Source organism: Mchenga conophoros, linkage group LG18, assembly GCF_057382185.1.
Source record: "Mchenga conophoros isolate Kocher_MC1m ecotype Shallow Benthic linkage group LG18, M_conophoros_male_GT1.1, whole genome shotgun sequence".
NCBI classification, from domain to species: domain Eukaryota; kingdom Metazoa; phylum Chordata; class Actinopteri; order Cichliformes; family Cichlidae; genus Mchenga; species Mchenga conophoros.
The window spans coordinates 26,439,359-26,461,665 of record NC_140543.1 but is presented as its reverse complement, the minus strand read 5'-3'; the positions used below and the strand labels follow the sequence as shown (position 1 = coordinate 26,461,665).

Genomic DNA, 22,307 nt, shown 5'->3' with positions numbered 1-22,307 from the left:
TCTTTCACTCCTGTCTCTCTGACACCCAGAGCCCAACAATAGCAGTAATGCCAGGCTAACAGAACAACTCACACCTCATTCTCCTTGTGCTCTTCTCCATCCGGCTCTCCTTTGCTAATCCCACTTGCCATGACCTCTGAACCCTGGATGTCATCTTACATAAGAGGCTGATTGAGGGAAGCACGCGGGTGCAGCCTGAGGTGTGTTGTGCCAGCTCGTTTAAGCTCATTAACGGTTACTCTAGGATACAAATAAACAGCTACAAATAAACTTCAGTGGCAGAAGCTGGGGAAACTTATTCCGGTTTACAAGCGTCGTGTTCAGCTTCTGGTTCTCTGAATATTTTAGGTTCCAAGGTTTGGAACGTTTCTTGTTTTTCATTTGGCTGCCATAAAGGACACTGACTCTTTAGTTGTGTCTGCATCTGATTACACTCTGAGTATACACTTAGCATAGAACAAAACAGCTGAGGGAAAGAACACACGCTTGAATTTTCTACTGTTTTAAAATTATGTGACCTCCACAGTGGGGTCTCTCCCCAAACAATCACACACATACATACACCCACAGACCCATCTGTCCTTGCTGTATCGGTGAGGGTGAGTCACTCTGCTCCAAATGTCCAGCACGCTGCCATTAAAGCAGATGAATAATCAAACCACTGCTTTGACTAAAGCAATTGGTCTAACACGCGCACACAGTCATAGTTTGTCCTTTGTCCTTCCCGCTCTTGCTTACTTCCAGGCTAACATTTGGGGTCCCTCCTCCCAGTGAGCACGTCTTATGATTATAGCTGACAGGGTGTACTCTGCGGTGGTAGATTTTCTGCTGTCCTCAAGTGGGACACATTTTTAGCAATAGAAATAGTCTTGCAGCTTTGTGAAGTCAGTATATTGCTCTTGTTTTCTTTCCAGAGAACTAGCAAAAAACCCTCTGAACCAAAAAAACTCCCAAAAAGTGTGTCTTCAGCATTTTCCCCCCACAAATCAAAACCTATGTGACTGAAATTGAACAAATGATCTCCTCTTGTCATCCTCTCGCTGTTAGATCTGATTGCAGCCCTCCACAGCATCAAAGGCATTATTCCAATCCACCTGCTAAAGCTTAAGTGGCTCACTGGTTCTGATTTGGACTTGTATTACTTGTATTACCTGTATTACCTGAAGAATGAATTAAATATATTTTTGTATTAACAGAACACTCTATATGAGGAAAGTTTCAAGGTTAGGTTTCATGATCAGCCACCAGCACAGTGAAGTGACCCAGTATAGGCACTGGTCCACTTTTAGCTGTAGAATATTTGCATGAAAAAGGACAACATAGAGCTTTAAACTCACAGCAAGCGAGTCCTGTGTTTGAACCCACCGGCCTGTGGGGGGATCCTTCTGTTTGGAGTTCTACCTGTACCTCTGTGGGTACTCCAGCTTCCTTCCACAGTCCAAAGACATGTATGTTAGGTTAACTGGTAATAACTGGTGATTCTGAATTGGCCTTAGGTGTGACTGTAAGCATGAAAGGTTGCCTGTCTCCCTGTGTTGATGGCGAGGTGTTTCCCGCCTCTCGCCCCAGCATGTCTGCAAAGAAAACGGATGGGTGACCTTTTTGCAGTTCAGAAAATTTTAATGAATTTAATCATCATAAATCATAAAAAAAAAAATACAACAGATTTATTTTCAAAGCAAAAGCAATATTTGAATTAATTCAAAATAAAAGAAAATAGTGTATTTTATTTTATAGGACCTTGCATAGTATGTAGTGTGCCTGCTCAAGGCAAGCCAAGAGGTGCTTAGGCATCAGGGGACAGCAGCCATGTGACCGTGGTTTCAGGGATTGGTTTAGTGCAGATGTGACATCAGCAAGCCTCCCACTCCCTCCCTCCGCCCCTCTCTCCCCTGGTCTTTCTCTGCCTCTCTATCTCTCTGTAGCGCTCTGTTTTTTCTCCCTCTGCCTTTCCTCAGCATCCCCCCTCTCAGCGATGGCGTGTGTCAGTGCCGCTCGGCCGTCTGTGGCCTAACGCACACAGAGAGGACCCCTATTCCTCTCCCGATTTGCAGCGCATTCCTCGGGTGTCTCTTCTCCCCGTGTCCTTCACCGCTCCTGCTGCCTTGCAGCTCCCACCCCGCCTCCCCGTGCGGGTGTCTGGGAGTCGGGCCCTCGGGGGTGGAGGAAATCAACATCGTGCTTCGCTGGGGAGCTGTGCAGAATTAGCTATGCCCTGCCCAGGCATCTTTTGACCGGTCGGATTCCTCCATTTCTGCCCGCCTGCAATCCAGAGGGCAGCGTAGGATGAAAATCTGCAATCATGATGCAAGGTAAGTGATGTGTGCACTCCTTTTATTTTCCACGTCCTGTTTCTCAGCGTCCTCCTCCTGCCCTCTTGTGTCCTGCTGGGCCATTAAAAAAAGTGAATGCAGTGATGTGATCTGTCATGCCGTGCGGACCTCTGGTACGACTGAGCTGTATGCATGACCAGTGTGACAATGTGGCTATTGTGAGTACTTGTGCGTATGCGTGTGTGTGTGTAAGATTTATAGAAAGGTAGCTGTAATGCCTGAGAAGATGTTTGTGGTGTAGAAAGGGGGAGCTGCCATTCACAGTGGTAAAGTGTGTACAGAGTAATGTCCTTTTGGGTTTGTGTTTGTTTTTGCGTGTGCCTGTGTGTGTATGTGTGTGTGCATGCTAATCTTGCAGTTATGTCATATAGATGTGTATGTAAGGAGACATGTGACCACTCCAAGTAGCTGTACTCATTCATTACTACTAGCTGTTGCTATCAGGTGATCCTTCAGCCTCAGAGCATTTAGTGCATGTCTCATATAAACTGAAGTAAAGGATGCTGTCCTACAGTTAGGTGAAGTACATTATAAACCATCCTGCTCTGCATGAGAGATGCTGGGTCTTTATCATCCATTTGTGCCTACGTGGTAATGGAAGGTGGCTATTATTAGCAGAGGGCCTGCAGTCAACCTAACATGATATTGTACTCGGTTCACAAGCTGGAGGAAACTCACACAGATGTCACAAGCTCACCGTAGCCTTTGTTAGCTACATGTGCACACAGTGTTAGCATGTAGTTAGTGACATTTAGTGAGGTCTGGACTAAAATATAGGTGTAGTAATAATATGCTTCTTGGGCTTAAGATAAAATGTGCAGGTCCTCTCTATAAATCAGAATCATTAATTGCAGTAGTGTGGGCAGTAATCTTGGCCAGGTGGCCTATTTGTACTAGAAGTTTATGCTTTAAAGACCACATTGCTAGTTTTACAAGTTTCAGACACTTAAAAAAATGTAATTCCTGCTGATCATTTTCCATGGCATACCATAAGGTATCAAATTGATCTTTTCTTCCAGGCAGGAGTAAATGTCAGGAGTGTATAAAAATCAACTTGCAGAAACTTGAAACCTACTTGAGATAGGGCTGGAAGCGCGTTAAAAAGAAGAAAACCAAGGGAGTGGGTGGAAAGGATGGACGTCGTGGAAAGGGCAGAATTTATTGTCTGCTAACATAAAGTTAAGCTACTGTAAGAAACTGTAAATATCTAAAATACTGAACAAAAGTCAGAGGATAAGATGTGAAGAGAAAGCAGAGAAAACCTGTTCAAACCGCTCATCGGAGCAGAACTGTTCTTTTTCCTTCTTTATTTGAAACCTCCTCTGTGTCACTGGTAACAGCGGCATGCTAGTTGAGCTACACGCAACTGACAACCAAGATAGCTGACTAGCTGTTTGTTTTAGGGATTTACACAAATTATGGATGCCATTCTTCTGTTTATCGAGGTTTGCGTTTATACAAACTGTGTCATAGTCTGAAAGAACTTGACAGTGAATCCAAGGCATCGTTCTTGACAATACTTTGTCTAAAAACATTAGTCAGTTTCCACTGTGAACATTTCTCCTACAGCTTTAGTCTTATCTTCTTTCCTAGATGCAGTTTCCTTTGTTGTAAATAGCTGTGTGTAGATGTCAGTGTGTAGCTTTCTTCTTGAGCTTCCAGCTGTATCATCTGCTAATTAACTGTGTAAAATGTAGAACAACAGTATATAGTAGAGAAGAGACTACAAGCTGCAGAACAGACACTGCAAGGATACCTGAGGTTAAATTTGGTCATATTAAGAAAATGATATAGCTGTAAAAAGGCTGAAAGTCTTGTAGCACATTACCAATAAATGCAAATCCATTTGTATTTCACGTGCAGAGTAAAAAAACCCCAAAATAACTTGAATTTTAATCCTCGATTTTGAAAGTGGAATAATGGCACTATAGGGAAGTTACATAGTTAAATTATCAGCAGTAATGTGAAGAACATGTTATTTGTGAGTAAGTAGGGTGACGTGTGAATCCATCACTTTGGTCCTTGGAAATGTTTTGCAGAATTGTGTCTAAAGATTGTGTGTCTGTGAGTTGGCATGAAGGAGACCCTAACTCAACTATATTTACAGCTAGTATCATTAATTAGTATGATGCCTCTGTTTAATGAGGCTCTCCTCAGGCAAACTCTGTAAATGGGTTACAAAAACAACACAGTCCTGCTGTGACGCACAGTGTGATCTGCATCGCTTTGCAGTCAGTCTGACCAGACCTCTTGTACTCGCTCGGCGTGTGATACGTAGTCGTTCAACAGGTTTGTTACTCATCAGTGTTGGGACTGATCTTTACCAACAATGTCACATGCAGGTTAGGACTGGAGAGAAGAATCGTGGTACAGACCTGTGATTGACTAACAAAGAGACAGGATGCAGGAATAATATTTGCCAGTCGAGCCACTAATACGTCACATCACAGACCCTGTCAGAAGAACGTGAATGCTACTGATTAACATTTATAATATTTGTTAGGATTTAAGTATGAGTGAAGGTAATCACCACATCAGTGACTCGGTATTAATTTAATTTTGAAATGAGTTTCTCCTGTTTTGTGTTTATCTTAACGACACAATATCTGTGACATGAATTAAAAAAGTAAGGCACAAAAAAAAAATTAAAAGCGGTAAGTCTGTTTAGAAAATGTGATCCAGTTTAAAGCACAGCATGCAGATTACACAAAGGGATGATGAGCAGAGCAACACACAAACGGTATCAGCTGCTTCTGAGTGGCACAAAATGTTCATCCTCCCAACTGTTCATCACACGTGTCCCTGTCGCTCTGGATTTGACTATCAACTGCGCTCACTTCTTCTAAAACACAGTTATGCAAACCTGTCGGTTGCTTATTGGGGGGGAAAAGAAAATGCGTGCACACGCACTCAAACTCACACTCAAACACACAGACTTTTTTTTTTTTTAAAGAAAACTGCTCTTTGTCAGAATTTGTTTAAGGTGTCTTTCAAAGATTTTTAAGTGGAGTGCATTTAACTTTACACTTATTCAGACTTTTTATTTAAGTGAAAAGTTACATGTTATAGTGTAATAGTACGCAAGTCAAAATACATTAAAATACCTAAAGTCACTCATCTTGGTTAACTGCACTTTCTGGAATATAAGTACGTTGAATTATTGAGCCAGAATAAGTGATTCATTACTGTGACTATCACAGTAAGCGCTCTAGACCAGTGATGTTGGACTGGAGCACTTTTGACCCATTAATTCACTCATTAAACAAAAGAGTACTTTATCTTTAATTATACCAGCAAACAGCCTTCATAGATAACACCCAGAGAATTTTTGTTTAGCATGTTAGCTAATTCTCTCCGCTTTGTATTGCTAATTAGAGAATGTTAGTATGCTAACATTTTATGCTTTAATTTGCTAACATGTTAATAGATGTGATGAACTCCAAACATCAGAATGCTAACACTGTAAATGCACGTTAAGCTAAAGTTATTATTAGTCGGGCCTAGGTAGCCTCACGGACCTGTTAGCATGCTAGCATGGCTATAGACTTGATGTAATTTTTAAATCAATACACTCCTGCAGCATGGAGCATCATTAAACAACCTCCAGTTATTTTTATTGTCAGTTGATAATAAGTGCTCCAAATTACATTTGCATACAGCATGTTCTGTGTCCTAATCATTTAAAAAACCTTTGAAAAATCACTATAAGGTGAAACAGAAAAAACGTTTTTCTTTGTGTTTATCGTTCTGATTGCATCGCTGCATGTTGCCAGCCGACAGTGCTGCAGGACTTTTGGCATTCAGTTTGGCTGATGGGACGCTGTACTAGATCCCTGGCTGCTCTGCTCTGAATCGTGCTAATGAAGTGAACACATTGATCAACGGTTGTTCATTTTTTCTTAACAGCCTACATAGTCAGGAAGGGGACACTGCTTCGTTTTATGTGGAGGCTCTCTCCAGATTGCCTGGGGTTTGTTCCAAATCAATACGTTAATTTTTATCTTACTGTAACTTCTCTGTATCCACTAGCCCGTACTCATCCCCAGGCTCTTATACACCCAGCCCATTACTCTTCTTTGTTATTTGCTTTCAAGTGCATTTTAATGTCTAGATAGTTAATTTTATATTTGGCTATAACAACTTAAAATGAGTTCTTAATGATAATGTTCACGCGCTCCTTTCCTGTGTGTGTTTCTATGCTAGGACTGAAAAACCGAACCAGGAAAGCCCTGGGCTTACGAAAGAAAGACAAGGACAAAGAAACAACGTGAGTTTCCTCAGACACTCACTGGTAACAGGAGAAAATCCCTAAAACACTTTGAGAACTCATTGGTTTGAGAATGTGAATGCATAGAGATGTAAAACAACCCAAACTACTGCTATGACACTAATAAAGTTCTTGTTGGATTTATAAAATTATAGGAAATTTTGTGCTATAGGTCTATGCGGTACCTGCAAAAGATACCAAAAATAATCTGAGTACCACAACATGGGTATTTTACATTAAATAATTTAAAACAAGACCCACTTTTTTAAAACCACATACAAATGAAGAAAAATCTACTGGTATACTGGTACCTAATTTTTCCATCTGCTTGTTTTGTCAAACAGGAGCTCACCTGACAAAGAAGGAAGTGGAAGTGGAAAGAAAGGAAGCGTACGTACATACACAATGAAAGTGTTTCCTTTAATTTACCTGGGTTTTTTTGGCCCTCTAAGTGTTTGTGACTGTTTAACAGAGGAAACTATACCTAGGAGATTATAACAGCACAACAGGAAACTACAGCACAGTGACTTTAACAAGATTTAAACGGATTAGTTGGAGGTCTCTTCCTGTTAAAAGGTAGTTTTTCTGCACCGCTGTTTCCAAGTGCTGCTTTTTGGGGATAAAAATTTCATTTGGGTTCTTTCTTTACCTGGACATATAAACACTTTGGGAAGACTGTTAACTGGTGCTATGAATAAAATTACATTTAACTGAACTGGGCCTGCAGCAATAATTTATTCTGATTATGGTACATTAAAAAAAATCTAAAAGTATATTAAAAAATATAATTTTGATATTAAAAGAATTTTAGTTTAACGTCATAAGCTTTTATCGTTTTGCCTTCTTTATGATCTCCGTTTTGATAGAAAAAGGCCAACGGGGCTCCCAATGGTTTCTATGGGGAGATTGATTGGGACAGATATGTAAGTATCCACAGCCTACACCTGCACATTTTCTCTCTTTGTCTCTCTTTTTGCATGGACTCTGCAGCTCTGGCATTGGAAATACTTGCAGTGCTGTGCTGTGCAATCAGTGTCATGTGACGCTAGGTTTAAAATTACAGAGTAAAGGGTACAAATGTGTGTGAGTTATGGCGGTGCATAATCTGTGAGTCAGCAGGAGCTTCATCTACCAAGTGGAACGTCTCCAGCAAGACATCTGTGAAATCTAATCTGCATTTCTATGCGCTGCTGAAGAGTTTGAGAGTGGCTAGAAACAACCGTCACCATTTCCCTCTCGCTGTCTCTCTTTTGCAGGCCTCTCCTGATGTAGATGAGGAGGGCTTCAGCCTCCGGCCTGGTGACGAGGGTGATGATATCCTTTTAGTCGGAAGGAGAAGTAGCACTCTTAGGAGTCTTCGCCAGCAAAAACTATTGATCTGTTTGGCTTTGTGACTCATTGGTTGAGTGCTTTTCAGCATTAAATAGGCCAAATCCCTGCGTATGTGCACCCCTGCTGCAAGGCAGCCGGACACAGCCACATTAGGTCGAACCGGCTTTACAATTGTCGCTAAACCACAGTTCTCATTAACCACTGACGCTCAGTTCTGCTCCCACAGGTGTCAGCAGTGGGAGTATATGTTTGAACTGGATTCATAGATAGTTGACACTGTGGAGACCTTCCCTGAGCAGGAAGATTTAGTGGAGGTGGAGAAGGAGTGTCAGTTACAGCAGTTGTAATACTGGTAACTGGGACACAGAATGGATATCTCACTCCTGTCCTGCACCGTTGTCCTTGCTTTAAATGCTACAGAAGGTTGAACTATCTGCATTTTTGTACAGCATGTTGTACTTCCTCCTCTTTGCCCTTTACAAGTGTTCACCAGCCTCCAAAGAAAAGCACTTTTTCTCGTCCAGCGACTCAGAGGATGACGAGGACAGCAAAAAAAAGTTCAAAATTAAGATCAAGCCGCTGGTATCAGACAGTGCCAAGTGTGTGCTTCCATCCATGGACGAGCTAAAAGCGTCAGTGGGAGGCCTGGCGCTGTCCCCGTCTCTGGTGAGTGCTGCTGATCTGCAGTCCTGTTCTGCTGCACAGTTGTGAAGAGCACAATAGTCACGCTCAATGCAGTTCATATACTTTACCAGCTGCTAATTTCTCTCAAATCTGTTTGACTCTCTGCCTGCGCTTGTCTTTTCTTCTCACTTATTTGCTGCCCTCTTGTAGAGGAGAAGTCCGGTAAGCCTGTCACACATTTTCACATCTGTATCAGCACCCTGACAGATGGCATGAGATGTGGTGAAAACGCTTGATAATGTGTTCCCTCCTGTCGTAGTGATCTCGTAGACTGTCTTCGCTGGCTTTCGTTTTTTTTTCCTGGATGCACTTTCTTTCCCAACCTCACTGCCTCACAAAAATCACAACTTTCTTTTTCTTCTTGCTTCTGTTCCTTCAGTTTTTTCCTGCTCAGCGACAGCTTTATTTAAACCTTTGTGGCAAAGCGTGTGCGTTACATAATGCAAAGCAAACCTAACACACATACAGTTCCAAACCCGTTGATCTAGAGACCCTGCTGTCTTCGGTGTGAGGCTGTGTGCGTGCTGATTGTAGGTGATGCTCGTATTGTCCGCATAATCTCCAGGGAGTTACGGCTCATGCTGCATTATTGAGGCTTTGCGGTTAAAGTAAAGAGATGCGGTGTGTGTAGTTGTAGTTAGTGTCCATTTGACTGATTTGTCACTCACTCTCTGACCCAGGTCTGTTCTCTCTTCCTTTTTGCTGGTCTCAGAGACACAGTCCGGTAAGTTTTCCCTCTGCTGGCTGTTTTACCACTGATAGCCCCAAATGCAGCTTTCTGATCTCCGCTGCCTTACTCTGTACAATGCAGAAAATAAAGAGAAACATTTTTACCTCAGGCTGTAGTGCTGTTCATCCGTTGTTTAGTTAGCGAGTTGCCTTGTCCACCAGAGATACAGACGGGAGAAATTTCCGCCTTCTCATGAATACGTGACACTTGACTTTTGCCTCTCAAAGCTCCAAAAAATGTACCACAGCTCTGCAGAAGGGGTACGCCATTAATGTTTACACCTTGTCATGCTGTCATGTCAGCATGAGCCTCCCATCACGGTTAGATGCATACTTCCCTCTGCTGACTGACACAGTTAGCATGTGTGCTTCATTCACGAAAAGACTCACAAGAAAGTATGTATATTTTTCTGATGATCATTTCTGGAAGGAGGCATTTCTGCTTTTCAGATGCTTTTTATTTTTCGAATGGAGTTGGTAGTTATGATTTGGCAGCACTAGACAAAGCACAGACTTCTCAAGCTGATGTCTCCAATTCTGTTCAAGTCACACCAAAACTATCAAGACTGATGAAGAGCACTTAAGCCAGAGGAGTAATACACAAATTAGATTTCCTATAATCGTACTGTGTTTTGATATAATAAGAAAGAAGAACATCTTAAAGGACTGAAGATCATGTGTATTTGTATACGGTGTATAATATGATCTGTAGCCTTACTTTTTCTTTTGTTTGGATTTCTTTTTTTTTTCTTTTCTTTTTTTGCACGGGCAGATGAAAAGGAACTTGTCCTGTAAGTACACATCTCTAAAAATCACTTTTTAAAATTCCTCCCGTATTCCTGTACTTGTGCTCATAACCACATTGCTACTGCACGCATATTAAAGAGGATATATTATGCTCGTACCCAGCTATTTGAGGAGCTTTGCATGACTCAGGGTTCAAAATAATCGTTATTTAACTTATTCTAAGCCTCTGTGTAGTCATTTTTTAAATTCTATGTCTGAAACAAGCCTTTTAAGCATCTCTTCCTTTAAACCAACTTTCTTCTGATTGGCTGCCACTTGTGAACAAAAGGTTTAAACAGTTGGTGGATGGGACTTCTCCACTCCTAACCAGAACAACATAACAGTAGTCTCAGCAGAGCAGGAGCTGAGCGTTTGTTATTTTTCTTATAGGTGAGGAGATCGCTAGACCCAGACGCTCAACCCCGATACCGAGTCCTGCCCCAGAGACGCAAAGGTCTGTCATCCTTTTAGCAATGTTGGCAAATTAAACGCTTCTTTCATTAAGATGGTATGCTATTGCTCTGCTTCAGATGTCCCTTGAGCAGCTATGTGTGCTATTTTTTTACTTGTTGCATGTGTTTTTTTGCAGTGACAGGCTGTCACAGAACACTCCTGCCTTCTTTGAGCTGCCTTTAGAGAGAAAATATGCCAGATATGACGGTCAGTCCTCCATTGATCAGACATAACTTTACCCAAATGAATAAACTCCCTTTACAAAGGTGACACTGTTCCCCCCTTTATCCAATGACAGTGGTACCTTCGGATGCGTGGGGAGATTCTAGACCCCGATCAGAATCACAGCTGAGCAGAAGTTTTCCAACAGGGGGTGAGCAAACATGAGTGAACTTTATCTCTGTTGTAATTCGTGTTTCTAAAGAAGTTGTGCTGACCTTGAATTGTTGCACCTGTCGCAGCTCCGCCTCCACTCCCTCCAAAAAACATTCCATCGAGAAGTCACTACGGCTATCCTTCAGAATCTGCTGGTAAATTTATTTTCAAACATCAGTCAAGAATATAGTTAGATCAGTCAGCTGTGATCTCACTTCTCCAATATACTCTTTGCAGCCGATCTACCCAATGGGAGGGCGGCTCGCAGTTCGGCACCAATCTACCTGAATGTCCTCTCCCCAGCCTCTTACCGAGGCTCCCCTGCCCCCGACCTAGACGATGTCTTTGGACCCATGAGTGAGGACACCATGTCTCCCAGATGGGTTACTTTCACTGATGACAGGCCCCCACCGCCCGATGAACCGGCTCCACCTCCGCCACCCGACTCTCCTCCGCCAGACACACCTTCATCCACCCCTTCCACCCCCTGCCTCTCGCCTGGACCACCTCCAAACGAACCCCCACCTTCACCTCCGCCGTTTTCCCCTGGGTCTCCTCCTCGTTTCACTCCGCCAGACTCGCCTCCCTCCATTCTACTCGGACCTCCTCCGCCAGATGAACCAGCCCCTCCTCTGCCCCCAGAATTCTCCCCCTCTAATTCCCCTCCTGGGTGCCCTGAAGAGGATGCTATTGATGAGGAGATGCTGCAGTTTGCAGAGTACTCTTCCTCCCCTGCCCCCATCAGCCCTGTGCCTCCTCTGCCAGCGGAGCGTAGATCCCCTCGTGCTGGAGTCACGTCTCCACTGGTCCTTGGGGGTTTAGGGGGTAAGAGGACTCCAGAAGGTGTAAACCTGAGAGAAGATGTACCAGACTTTGTGGGTTCCCCCAGAGAGCTGACGCCAAGCTTCAGGGGCACGCCACCTCCTCTTCCTCCAACTACCTACAGGTCTATCATGTCTTCCCCGGGACCCTACTCAGGCAGCAGTGAGTACTCTTGTGTTGCTGCAAACACGCACAGTGGCCTCTTCGAGATTCATTTACACCAAGCACGATTAATGTTTTTTATTTAAATTCTGCAGTGTCCTTTAATTTTGTTTGCTTTGAAAAAAGTGAGAATGACGAGGCCACCAGCACAGCCACAAAAATAAAAATCACAGAGATGAGCAGGTCAAACTTTAGTGACATCTAGTGTTGTGATTCTGAAATGACAGCGTTTTGTTTGTAGTGCATAACAGGTCTTATCTTTCCAGAAATATAAGGAAATATAATGTTGATATTTTAAAGGGGGACTGCTGAAAATGCTTAAATGGTCTTGTTTAACATATACCATCATTCAATTGGTGAATACCGAGAACAAGCATCCCACATCAGACCAGTATGAAAATTACAGGATGCTTTCTATCAGCACAGAGATCAAGCGGTAACGTCTTCCTACAGATTTTTTTTTCACGTGAATCAGAAGAACACCTACAAAAATCTCAACAGCAATTTTATTTCATGCCAGAACCAACCAGAGTCTCGCACAACAGTTTCTCTCCAAACACAGCTGATAGAAGGGAAGTGCGGCAATAAAAATCTCCGTCACTGTGAACTGAAGGCTGTGCTAACCACAGACACTGGTATGTGCCACAGGCCCCTCATCTCCAGCTCGTCCTACCACACCTCAGTCTCGAGGCAGCCCAGTCCCTCCGCCTCCTCCTCCTCGTCCGTCCTCCCGACCAAAGCTGCCCCCGGGGAAACCGATCACAGACCTGGTATGTGGGAAAAGCCCTTTCTTTTCTTTTACCCTCATTTATCTTTTGTTCCTGAGACTGTGTTTTTTCATTCTGAACAAAATAACTTGTGTTACATCTCCAGACCCGGCCATTCAGTCCGCCAGTTTCAAGCAGCCCCCCGCCTTTTGCCCCCCTGGCCCGGGCAGAGAGCTCTTCATCAATCTCCTCCATTACCTCACAGAGTGCAGCGTCCACCCCAACTTTAGGAAGGGACCTCAACTTGTCCACCACAGGTATGCTACCAGCAAGATGGCTGTCATGCTCGTCTCTGCGGCTTAGCTGCGCATCTCAGTCCACATGTTGTCTGTCACTCATCGTGTCCTTGCCTCACAGTCTTGTCCCTCTCCATGATTCTCTCTTCCTGATGTCTCTGCTCACTCAGAGGCCTCGCAGCCTCTGGTATGGTTTGACCACGGCAGGTTTTATTTAGCTTTTGAAGGTGAGTTGAGCTATAGTGCTGCTTTAGTGACACCAGTGCATGCACTGTACGCACCTGCCCCGTTTCTTTACTGGCTGTGTCCACAAGAGTGCTGCCACCCATCCCCATCTCCTGCTCACTTACTTAGAATCCAGATCCATGATCGAGGCTTTGGTTTTGCTTTAATTGTTTTTGAATTATTCTGTCCTCTGTGTGTGAAACCTACTTTCAGGCAAGTAAGATATAACCCAACTACGGTTTTATAAGGAGATGTTATAGCAGTGTCACTTGTGTTTATGTGTGTTTTAGGGTGCTCCAGAGGTCCCAGTCCACTCACCATGGGACCCCAAGACACTCTGCCAGTGGCAGCTGCCTTCACAGAAACCATCAATGCCTACTTTAAAGGCGCTGACCCCAGCAAGTAGGCTTACATTAAAAATGCACTGACATCATGTCAGCATGGATTTATGCTAAAACTGAAACACTGCACTGCTAATAATTGCAGACAGGGGAATGTTTCTAAGGCAGACTGGGCTAGGTTGTTTTAAGCCTAATTAGGTACACAGTTCTTTGTATTCAGGGTTTTTATACTGAGAGGGATCTGTGAGCTTTATATTTTGTTTAGTTTGAGTCCTCTCTCTGCCTCAGATGTGTCGTGAAGATCACAGGGGAGATGGTGCTGTCCTTCCCCGCTGGCATAACCAGGCACTTTGCGAGCCACCCAGCTCAACCTATCCTCACTTTTAGCATCAGCAACTACAACCGACTGGAGCAGGTCCTCCCTAATCCACAGCTGCTGTGCTGGTAAGATGAAGATTACAGACAAACATATACTGGAGCGGACAGTTGCCCATTTTTACAGTCCAAACAAAAGAGATTCATAGTGTTACTTCATGCTGGCTGAATCAAAGATGTTCCTCTCATCCCTTAGTGATTCCACTACAGACAGTGTAGACAGAAAGGAGTTCTGGGTAAATATGCCAAACTTGATTAGCCATCTAAAGAAAGTGGCTGAACAGAAGCCTCAGGCGACATACTACAATGTGGATATGATCAAGTATCAGGTATATAATATCCGTTAATATTCACGGATGTGTTTTTATATTTTTTCTATCTATCCAGTTATCTCACTGTCTTCTTTGTCTTTGCCATTTAGGTCTCAGCAGACGGGATCCAGTCCACTCCTTTGAACCTGGCAGTGAGCTGGCGTGGCGATGGCACCAACATAGACCTTAGAATAGACTACAAATACAACACGGAGGCTCTGGCTGCCCCGGTGCCGCTTCACGACATCAACTTCCTGGTTCCTGTTGATGGAGGCATTGCCAAACTACAGGCCATGATCCCACCTGCCACCTGGTGAGGATTCCTGGTGACAAGGACTCTTAGTATGTGGTCGTATTGAGAGGCTAAGGCCGAGATAGTATTGTAAACTGAGCAAACTGACGTGTATGTTAGTGCATCAACAGTCTACCTTTTACCATCTATTTGTAGAAACTAGGCTATATTATTTTCATACTCTGTATTTATATAAGTGTGTATAAATATTGGCACAGTTGCCTGTGTATTATTGATATGCACTGTATTCATCGTATTATTATATCTGCTCTTTAGAGTACATGTGAGAGAGTAACATGTAACATGGAATTTCTTTCCTCATATAGGAATCCGGAGCAGCAGACAATACAGTGGAAAATCCCAAGCCTGTCTCACAGGTCTGAGAATGGAGGCAAGTATTCATTTTTGCCATGTTCATACTATTTAACATTTTTAATTTCTATTTCATCTTCTTCTTCTTTGGATTTTAAAAGTAAAATCTTTTGGTCCCGTTACACAAATATCACATGTCTGGCAGGAGTAGGGGCTCTCCTGGGCCGGTTCCAGATGATCGAGGGTCCCTGTAAACCCTCCCAGCTGACAGTCCAGTTCACAAGCGAAGGAAGCACTCTGTCAGGCTGTGACATCCAGCTGGTCGGGACTGGCTACCGGCTATCATTGGTCAAGAAGAGATTTGCTGCAGGTCAGTTTAAGCATCAGAAACAGTGGCTGACTGTCTTCAGTCTGTGGTTTGTTAATATAAATGCACACGGACACTTCCCAACTATCTGACATGTCTTATTGTGTTTCACAGGGAAATATTTGGCAGATAATTAGCGGACCTGTTTGCGAACAGAACCAAGAAAATCAATGGCTTTTGACTGTGAAGACTACGGATCATCCCATGTTTAGTGCATTTGAAAATTTATCTTTAGGAGCCATTAGATTTAATGGCTGGAGTTCATTAGAGTAACAGATAACAACACAGAGGTGAAATGTGACATTCTCGGTCAACTGACTGCTGCTGAGTTTATGCAAGTAAATACAAGTCATTAGTTTTGTGCACTTGGAACACTTATGAGCTTATATAGAGTAACGTTTAGGGAAATCCCAAGTCTATGTTCTTGTTAACTTAAAAATAATTGTGGATTTCATACAGTGATCCAGCTTTATTTGTTCTATTTTCCTCTTGTTTCACGGGTTATCACTTCGAATGCACTCTTAAAGATGATGTGAATAATTTGTATGACAAAACAATCTTAAACGAGGTGGAAAAGATGGAAAACGTTTTAACATAAGTTTGCTTTGCAGATGTATTCCAATTAGTTATAGTCACATGGTACTGTCTGATTTGCACTGCCACCTTTAAATCAGATGTTTTTTGTTTATTTTCAACATGTGTGACTGTCGTGATTGTTGTCCAAGCAGAATGTATTCCTCTGTGTGGACAGCTTTGACACCGTCATATCCCTTTTATCTGTCTTATGATTAAAGGTGACAGTTTAAAATGACCTGCAGCACTGGAAGAACATCAGCACTATGAATCCTAAGGTGCTCTTGACATGGAATTATGTTTGCGCCTCAGTCCTGGGAACTTTAGGGAACAATTTGATCATGGGTCATGATCAAATTGATTTTGTAGGGAAACTTGTCACAATAATAATTAGAGCAAATAAAACTGTTTGCTCTATGATTTGTATGCTTGATCCATTTAATCATCATAAGCCCACGGTAACCAAGATCCAAACTTAATGCTATTTTGCTTCCTTAGACTGAATGAACCATTTAGACTTGGTTAGCAAAGTTACATTTTGATTTATAGTCATCGTGAGTGTTTTGGATTATTGGAGCTATATTTGTGGCCATATTTGTATGACAGGGTTGCGGGCTAAGTTCGCTGTAGGTTCACTCAAGTAATATAGAGCAGAGACTTCTAGGACATGATGTGCAACACGGCAGGAGATTTGGCAGATGGCTCAGAGAATGATCAAAAAGACACCCACATGCACGACGGGTCCAGTTCCTATTAACTGAGGTGGTGCCTTGCAGAAAACGAGTGGCATAGTTAGTCCACTGAGGACACCACTGTCATTGGAAATGAAAAGTTTTTTTTACTAAACTGTAAATGTTAAAGGTGGAAATCACCAGACGGTTGGGTGAAAGTCACATATCTGTTGATGTCTTCACAGACAAATTCACATTTGAGCCGATGTGAGTTTACTAACTAACGTTATCTCAGGATGATGGTGGTTGAGCTGAGCGCTTTTGTTCGTAGTATTCAGAGTATTTTCATTCATTTCGTAAAATATCGATATTTGGTGTTTACGTATTGATAAAATACTGCAATAATATGCAGTGTCGGTTTTTTTCCCCACCTCCTAGTTTATGGGGATTGACTCATTTTTGGAGGCAGCCTCAAGTGGACGTTAAAGGAACTGCAGTTTTGGTCATTTCAAAGTCAAACATCAGGCCTCAGTTTGTTGAGTGCAAAAGAGTTTCTTTACAAACCACACTTGATGTGCTGGAAAGACTGTGCTCAGGGCTGAAGCGCATACATAACGCCATACTTTCACACACACAGCCTTTAAACACTACTACTGGAAGCATTTTTACCATTAACGAGTCGTGTTGGCAGAGAGTTAGAGCAGTGTGACCTGGTGCACAACAAACGCATCGAATTACCACTAAAGGGCAAGTGCAATGTTGAGATACATCAAAGGTCTCACATTACAGGACACAGGTGGAGTTTGTGGTGGTGTTTTGTGGGTAGAATTGCATTATACTGAGCTGACGCTTATGTGTGAAGCTGCTACTTTCACTGGGACAGCTTGGGTAATTTATCCAGAAATTATATTAGGAAGTCTAGAGATGCAAGAGTGCCATACACTGAGGAAAAGGACCTTTAAGTTTCCAGAGAAATCTAAAGGGACCAGGGCTATGGATTGTAGGAGTTGCCTTTGATGCTGCTTATAAACTCTGACAATAATCTTTGATGGAGGACATCACAGAGCAATGAAAAGAAGTGTCTATCAAAAAGACAGCACTATTTATTTCCCTGCTTTATTTTCTCCCTTTTCCCACCATGTCGAATAAATGTTTTATCATTTTCTAATAGCAATATTTAAAAGACTTAAGTGTAAAAAGTGTACATAAAAAGCTATGTTTCAAATATTTCTCTGAGCATATGGACGTGTCTGTGATCGTCTCTTGGTTTCTTGATGTCAGCGCTCATAATGCATTTGGTTCTGCGTAACGACACACAACACTCTCTTCATCTAACGTAGGTTTCTTGTAACAAAAAAACAAAGAGAAAAAAAAGAAAGAAAAGGTGTTGATGAATAACTCCAAACAGTGGCGCATGAAATCTGCACCTGTCCATCGCCGGTCTTATCAATGCAATACCACTTTATCCATTTCAGTGAGGTCATGATGTGTGTGTTGTTGTATCAGTGTGCTTTGAGAAGAGACTCCTTTGCCTTCACTTGCGCCTCCATTCTCTATTTTGCTGGTGATGCACCTTCAGAAACTCATTGTCAATCAAATCTGGCATGCGTTCAATGACGTACCCATCCCATGCATCCGATATAGGTGTTTGACATCCTCCTGTGTTTGACTTGCACACAAAAGCACACCTTCAATTTTCTTCATGAAACAAATTGTTGCTTCATGTCACATGTGTGTGTTTCACTTTTTTACAGAGCGTTTCCATGTGTTGACTCACACTTTGGACTCGGGCGAAATTCAGTTCCTTAGAAAAAGAAACATGGCTTTTTTTTGGTTGAGTAAGAACGACTTTTGTTTTTCTTCTGTTGAATATGCTTATATTTTTCTTTGCCTTATTTTTGAGTGTACACTAATATTCCAAAACCAGAGGTTTTCTGTAAGTTTATTTTTTCTACAACTTTTTTGGCTGTATGTATTCTTTCACTGCATTAGGATCAGAATATGCAAACATTTCATGTAAATTTCCCATCCAAAGATTTTGAGAGAAAATATATGAAAAAAAAAGTCATTATAATGTAATACCTGTTTTACTTGGTAATAAAGAAGAGGAAATAAGAGTCATTTATCTCCTTCTCATTTGTTCAAAGATGTAAAAATATAACACCTACAGGCACATAACCCGTAACATTAAATGTACAACCTGGCGCTTCAGCGACACTGTAAATTATTGTCTGTCATAACTTAATAGTGAGGTCAAATAGGCTGAAAACCATCATCATCAGTCATCATGTTATATAAATAAACACTCCCAAGCAACTACAAAAACAGTCCTTAGTGGGATTATGGGAATTTTTTTACCCCGTCATGGTCTTATTCCTGCACATGACGACAGTTTATGAAGCAGGATGAAGGATGAAAAAGAGAATGAGCTGCTTAGTTAGTTAAAAATAAACTGTATTATAAGAATATACATAGATATAGATAAAAAGCTTAATTTACTCATATCCAGTTATTTACAAATCATTATCTTTTAATTTAATAGTTATCTTAATTTGATTTAATTATCTTTTAATATTTCTTTCATCTATTCCATATTCTTTTTAAAAATGTATTTAATACACTCTTATCCTATCTTAGAAGAGTGTTTTCCCCCACATATGTTTCTTTTAAGGATGCATTCAAGGATATAATTTTTCCACAGCAGCTATTTGCCGTAAAACACAGGTGTTGCTAATCACATAAATTAAGGATCTGTGCATAAACTGGCCAGAGCATGAATATTATATTTTTTTTTTATTGTGTTATATGATATTATTAGATTATTTGTAGCTCCTGTGTTTATCTTTTTCATGTCAGTATAACGTTTGTGAAAAAGGTATATTGTTGCCACCTCTGTAACTGTTATTATAATTATTGGCCTCCTTTAATAAAATGTGGGGTATCAAGCAAGAAATATTCAGAAATGGTACTTTTTACTGACATGAGCCTAAAGTGCTTTACAGGAAATAGTTTACCACAACACAACGTTAAAAAGGGAAGAAGATGGGAGATGAAAAGGGTACACAACTTTGCCTTTAACGTAAGGTAAGGTGAGCCTTAAAATTATATCTACTGTAAAATGTAATTAACTCAGCCTCTCGTTTCCAAGCTTGTCTCGGTCGTTCACCTCGCGAGACTTTAACAAGCACTTCACCGGAAACCCCTCCCACAGCTTAATGGACCGTTTCCATAACAACACCAAGCCATACCAGACGACTGGTTCGGCTTAGTTCAAGGCTGGTAAACTGGTAATTTGGCTCAGTATTCTAATTTTATCATCTGTAATCGATTTTGTAATTAAAAACTCTACTTTTCAAACTCGGTCTAGTGACTCTGAACGCAAATGACACATTTATGAGCGTATTGTTTTGTACTTTGTTAGGGTCTACGTGCGACATTCAGGTCATTCAGAACCCAAAAATAAGGAGAAGTGGGGATGTCCGATAAAGAAAAACAGCAAAGGAAAGAGAAGAGGGTAGTCAAGGTGCCTTCTAACGGGAGAGGCAAAGACACAACTGGCAGGACTAAGGAGTGAGTAGACTATTAAGATAATATGGGCCAGTGTCCATCTTTTAGCTTTTTAGCTTCCTGGTAGGTTATGAATGATTTTCAAAACAGCATTCCCAGTGCAGCATGTTTGGTTGTGAAACTGCTGGTCAGTCCACATGGCATCTGTCCTGGTATTCTCTTCAGCATGATTATGTCTTTCAGCTCTATAAGCACTGTGTCATACATTGATGAACTGGGCCACCATGATGACAATGCTCGCCTTGCTCCAACAATGGAGAACACCTACCAGATGGGTGAGTTAGCCTTTTTAATTGCCTACAAAACTGGGGCTGAGTTATAGGTTCTAGGCATCACAGAACTAACAAATAAACTGAATATATTTTGTTTGATCATTTTAAGCAGAAAAGTAAAAATTCAGCCTCACGGTGGTAAAGAGTGGCCTACTGTTTTGTGTAGGATATAAATTGAGATGGACAAAAATATGAATTTTTCTTCTGTTCACATGCATCCATCATGTTTTTACCCCACCATCAAAACTACTAGACAAATATAAAATGGGATTTTTGTTAGTAATAAATGTTTTCTGGCTTTTTTCGCACCACAGGACCTTACAAACGCTTCCCTGCCAACGCGGCCACAGACATACTTAAAGACGTCCTTACCAGTTACCTCCAAGAGGAGAAATATGAAGTAGAGTGGTCTCAAAAAATGACCAAAACATTGTGCGAGGTAAATGAAGAATAGATGCAACTCTTTCTAAACATGTTTAAATTTCTCCATTATTCAGAGTGACTCTTCTTCCAGGTAATAAGAGCCCGCGTGAAGGAACTAATGATCCCCAGATACAAAATTGTCATCCTGGTCCACATCGGCCAGCTCACCGGGCAATGCATGCAGATCAGCAGCCGCTGTCTCTGGGACACGTCTAATGACACTTTCGCCTCGCACTTCTTCAAGAACAGTTCTCTGTTTGGCGTGGCGAGTGTTTATGCTGTTTACTTTGAGTGAATTCTCTCTTTCTGTGCTCTGTTTTTGAGTAGTTGTAAAGAAATTTAAAACAAATCTTAACCAAACCTCACAGTGTGCTTTTTTTTTTTTACATTTTATTTATTTTTTTACATTTTTGCACTCAGAAATGATGTCATCCTTACAGTGTTCTGTACAACAGAGATTATGCCAAATTAGGAGTAACTGTGACAGACTGAGAACTTCCTTGAGATGTTCCTCTGCTCTAGCAGAGCATGGACAGGTCGCTTTTTTGACAACCCTGTTGGCAGCACGTTCTCATCAAGGCCGCGTTTTGGTCCCGCAATTGACGTTCCATTACTGACACATCTATCCACTTTAGGAGGTTTGCCTCTCTGTTGACTGCCAAAGAGGTAAAAATATTTGTTTACTAGAAGTCTCTAATTTAGGTTAGATAAATTTAAAAAGGAAAATAGAGGTGAGTCCATACTGACCTTCTGGGAAAGTATCCTCTTCTCCCATAAATCTTCTCCACCTGGATCCTCCGCAGTTGAACACCACTGCCCTTAGAAAAGCTCGACCGCACAGCTTCAGTGTGTTGGCGCTCTCCTGTGTCTGAACCTGCGCCGCACTCAACATGCACAGCAGCACGATGACCAACGGTAGGGATCTCATGTTGATGTTTCTCAGGACACGTCCCGATCGGGTCTTATATCGCACAGCCTTCCTCAGGTGTTTCCTGAGTAAATGCATTATCTATGCATTATCATTGGTGATCATCGTGTGCTTTTTAACAGCGGATGTAAATCTGCCAATTTGGGATATGTGTGGGAATCTAAGTCACTGCAAAGATCGCTGATTGACTGCATTTTGGTAAATGTTAAAGGGAAAGAATTGCTCTTTTATGTACGAACTGCAGGGTTTTTATTGCCGTGGATTCAGCAAAGTATTTCATAATGGATCTCTTGAGATATGCGCCCTACGAGATAAAGAGGTGATTGCTCTCTGCATAGCAACGAAGAAGCACACACGGCCGCTATCACTGGCATAAATCAGTGATTCCACGGAAAGACAGTTGCTATTACCGGTACACTTGTTAAATCGAACCTATGTTCTGGGTTAGAGTTGTCATTGCTTGCCCGTCTTTATATGTCAACAGTGGAGGGGTGGTGTTATAAATCGATGTTTTATAGCCTGGTTCAGTTGGAAAAAGTCTAAAATTCGTTTGTTCTTTATGACATTTAAGGTTATTCATAACATCTGCTATGTTTCTCAGGGTTTTATGGGGAGTTTACACATACAGCACTCCTGTAAACTGTGACACATTCACAAATGTTATTTTAATATTACTGTAGCGGACACAGGTATTTCTTTTTAAA

The 22,307-nt window shown here is 41.7% G+C and overlaps 3 protein-coding genes and 1 long non-coding RNA gene across 6 annotated transcripts; 3 read left to right on the top strand and 1 right to left on the bottom strand.

Annotated features, from left to right (window-relative positions):
* Positions 1–1,896: 1,896 nt before the first annotated feature.
* Positions 1,897–7,914, top strand: LOC146553985 (uncharacterized). The gene is made up of 5 exons (XR_014889428.1): positions 1,897–2,312; positions 6,537–6,600; positions 6,945–6,990; positions 7,073–7,523; positions 7,857–7,914. It is a non-coding gene; the product is annotated as an uncharacterized LOC146553985 (long non-coding RNA).
* A 617-nt stretch (positions 7,915–8,531) lies between these two features.
* LOC146553984 (SH3-containing GRB2-like protein 3-interacting protein 1) lies at positions 8,532–18,531 on the top strand. Of its 3 annotated transcripts, XM_085253765.1 has the most exons (19): positions 8,532–8,598; positions 8,767–8,778; positions 9,297–9,340; positions 10,118–10,136; positions 10,522–10,585; positions 10,721–10,791; positions 10,883–10,957; positions 11,046–11,114; positions 11,197–11,943; positions 12,592–12,713; positions 12,817–12,967; positions 13,117–13,173; positions 13,462–13,573; positions 13,801–13,956; positions 14,084–14,216; positions 14,309–14,511; positions 14,817–14,881; positions 15,008–15,172; positions 15,284–18,531. In XM_085253765.1, the coding sequence occupies exons 4-19, from the start codon at positions 10,118–10,120 to the stop codon at positions 15,304–15,306; spliced, it is 2,232 nt and encodes a 743-aa protein (XP_085109891.1). In that variant the 5' UTR covers positions 8,532–8,598; positions 8,767–8,778; positions 9,297–9,340; the 3' UTR covers positions 15,307–18,531. The 3 variants fall into 3 exon arrangements, with proteins under 3 accessions (XP_085109891.1, XP_085109892.1, XP_085109893.1); XM_085253766.1 differs by lacking the exons at positions 8,532–8,598; positions 8,767–8,778; positions 9,297–9,340 and having other exon boundaries at positions 9,374–10,136; positions 15,014–15,172; XM_085253767.1 differs by lacking the exons at positions 8,532–8,598; positions 8,767–8,778; positions 9,297–9,340; positions 13,117–13,173 and having other exon boundaries at positions 9,379–10,136.
* Positions 18,532–19,593: 1,062 nt separating this feature from the next.
* Positions 19,594–21,107, top strand: dynlt5 (dynein light chain Tctex-type family member 5). The gene is made up of 5 exons (XM_085253768.1): positions 19,594–19,700; positions 19,835–19,983; positions 20,164–20,255; positions 20,567–20,691; positions 20,767–21,107. Exons 2-5 carry the CDS (start codon positions 19,889–19,891, stop codon positions 20,968–20,970), a joined length of 516 nt encoding a protein of 171 aa, XP_085109894.1. The 5' UTR covers positions 19,594–19,700; positions 19,835–19,888; the 3' UTR covers positions 20,971–21,107.
* A 74-nt stretch (positions 21,108–21,181) lies between these two features.
* On the bottom strand, positions 21,182–21,612 carry LOC146553982 (relaxin-3-like). The gene is made up of 2 exons (XM_085253769.1): positions 21,423–21,612; positions 21,182–21,330 (listed from the first exon to the last, which is right to left on the bottom strand). Exons 1-2 carry the CDS (start codon positions 21,601–21,603, stop codon positions 21,194–21,196), a joined length of 318 nt encoding a protein of 105 aa, XP_085109895.1. The 5' UTR covers positions 21,604–21,612; the 3' UTR covers positions 21,182–21,193.
* Between the last annotated feature and the right edge of the window lie 695 nt (positions 21,613–22,307).

Coding starts and splice junctions, on each gene's coding strand:
- LOC146553984 (XM_085253765.1), top strand. Junction 10,958..11,045: donor CAGAAGTTTTCCAACAGGGG/GTGAGCAAACAT, acceptor CACCTGTCGCAG/CTCCGCCTCCACTCCCTCCA. Junction 14,882..15,007: donor TCACAGGTCTGAGAATGGAG/GCAAGTATTCAT, acceptor CATGTCTGGCAG/GAGTAGGGGCTCTCCTGGGC.
- dynlt5 (XM_085253768.1), top strand. CDS start 19,889: ATGTCCGATAAAGAAAAACAGCAAAGGAAAGAGAAGAGGGTAGTCAAG. Junction 19,984..20,163: donor ACAACTGGCAGGACTAAGGA/GTGAGTAGACTA, acceptor TATGTCTTTCAG/CTCTATAAGCACTGTGTCAT. Junction 20,256..20,566: donor GGAGAACACCTACCAGATGG/GTGAGTTAGCCT, acceptor TTCGCACCACAG/GACCTTACAAACGCTTCCCT.
- LOC146553982 (XM_085253769.1), bottom strand. CDS start 21,603: ATGAGATCCCTACCGTTGGTCATCGTGCTGCTGTGCATGTTGAGTGCG. Junction 21,331..21,422: donor AGAGGATACTTTCCCAGAAG/GTCAGTATGGAC, acceptor CCTCTTTGGCAG/TCAACAGAGAGGCAAACCTC.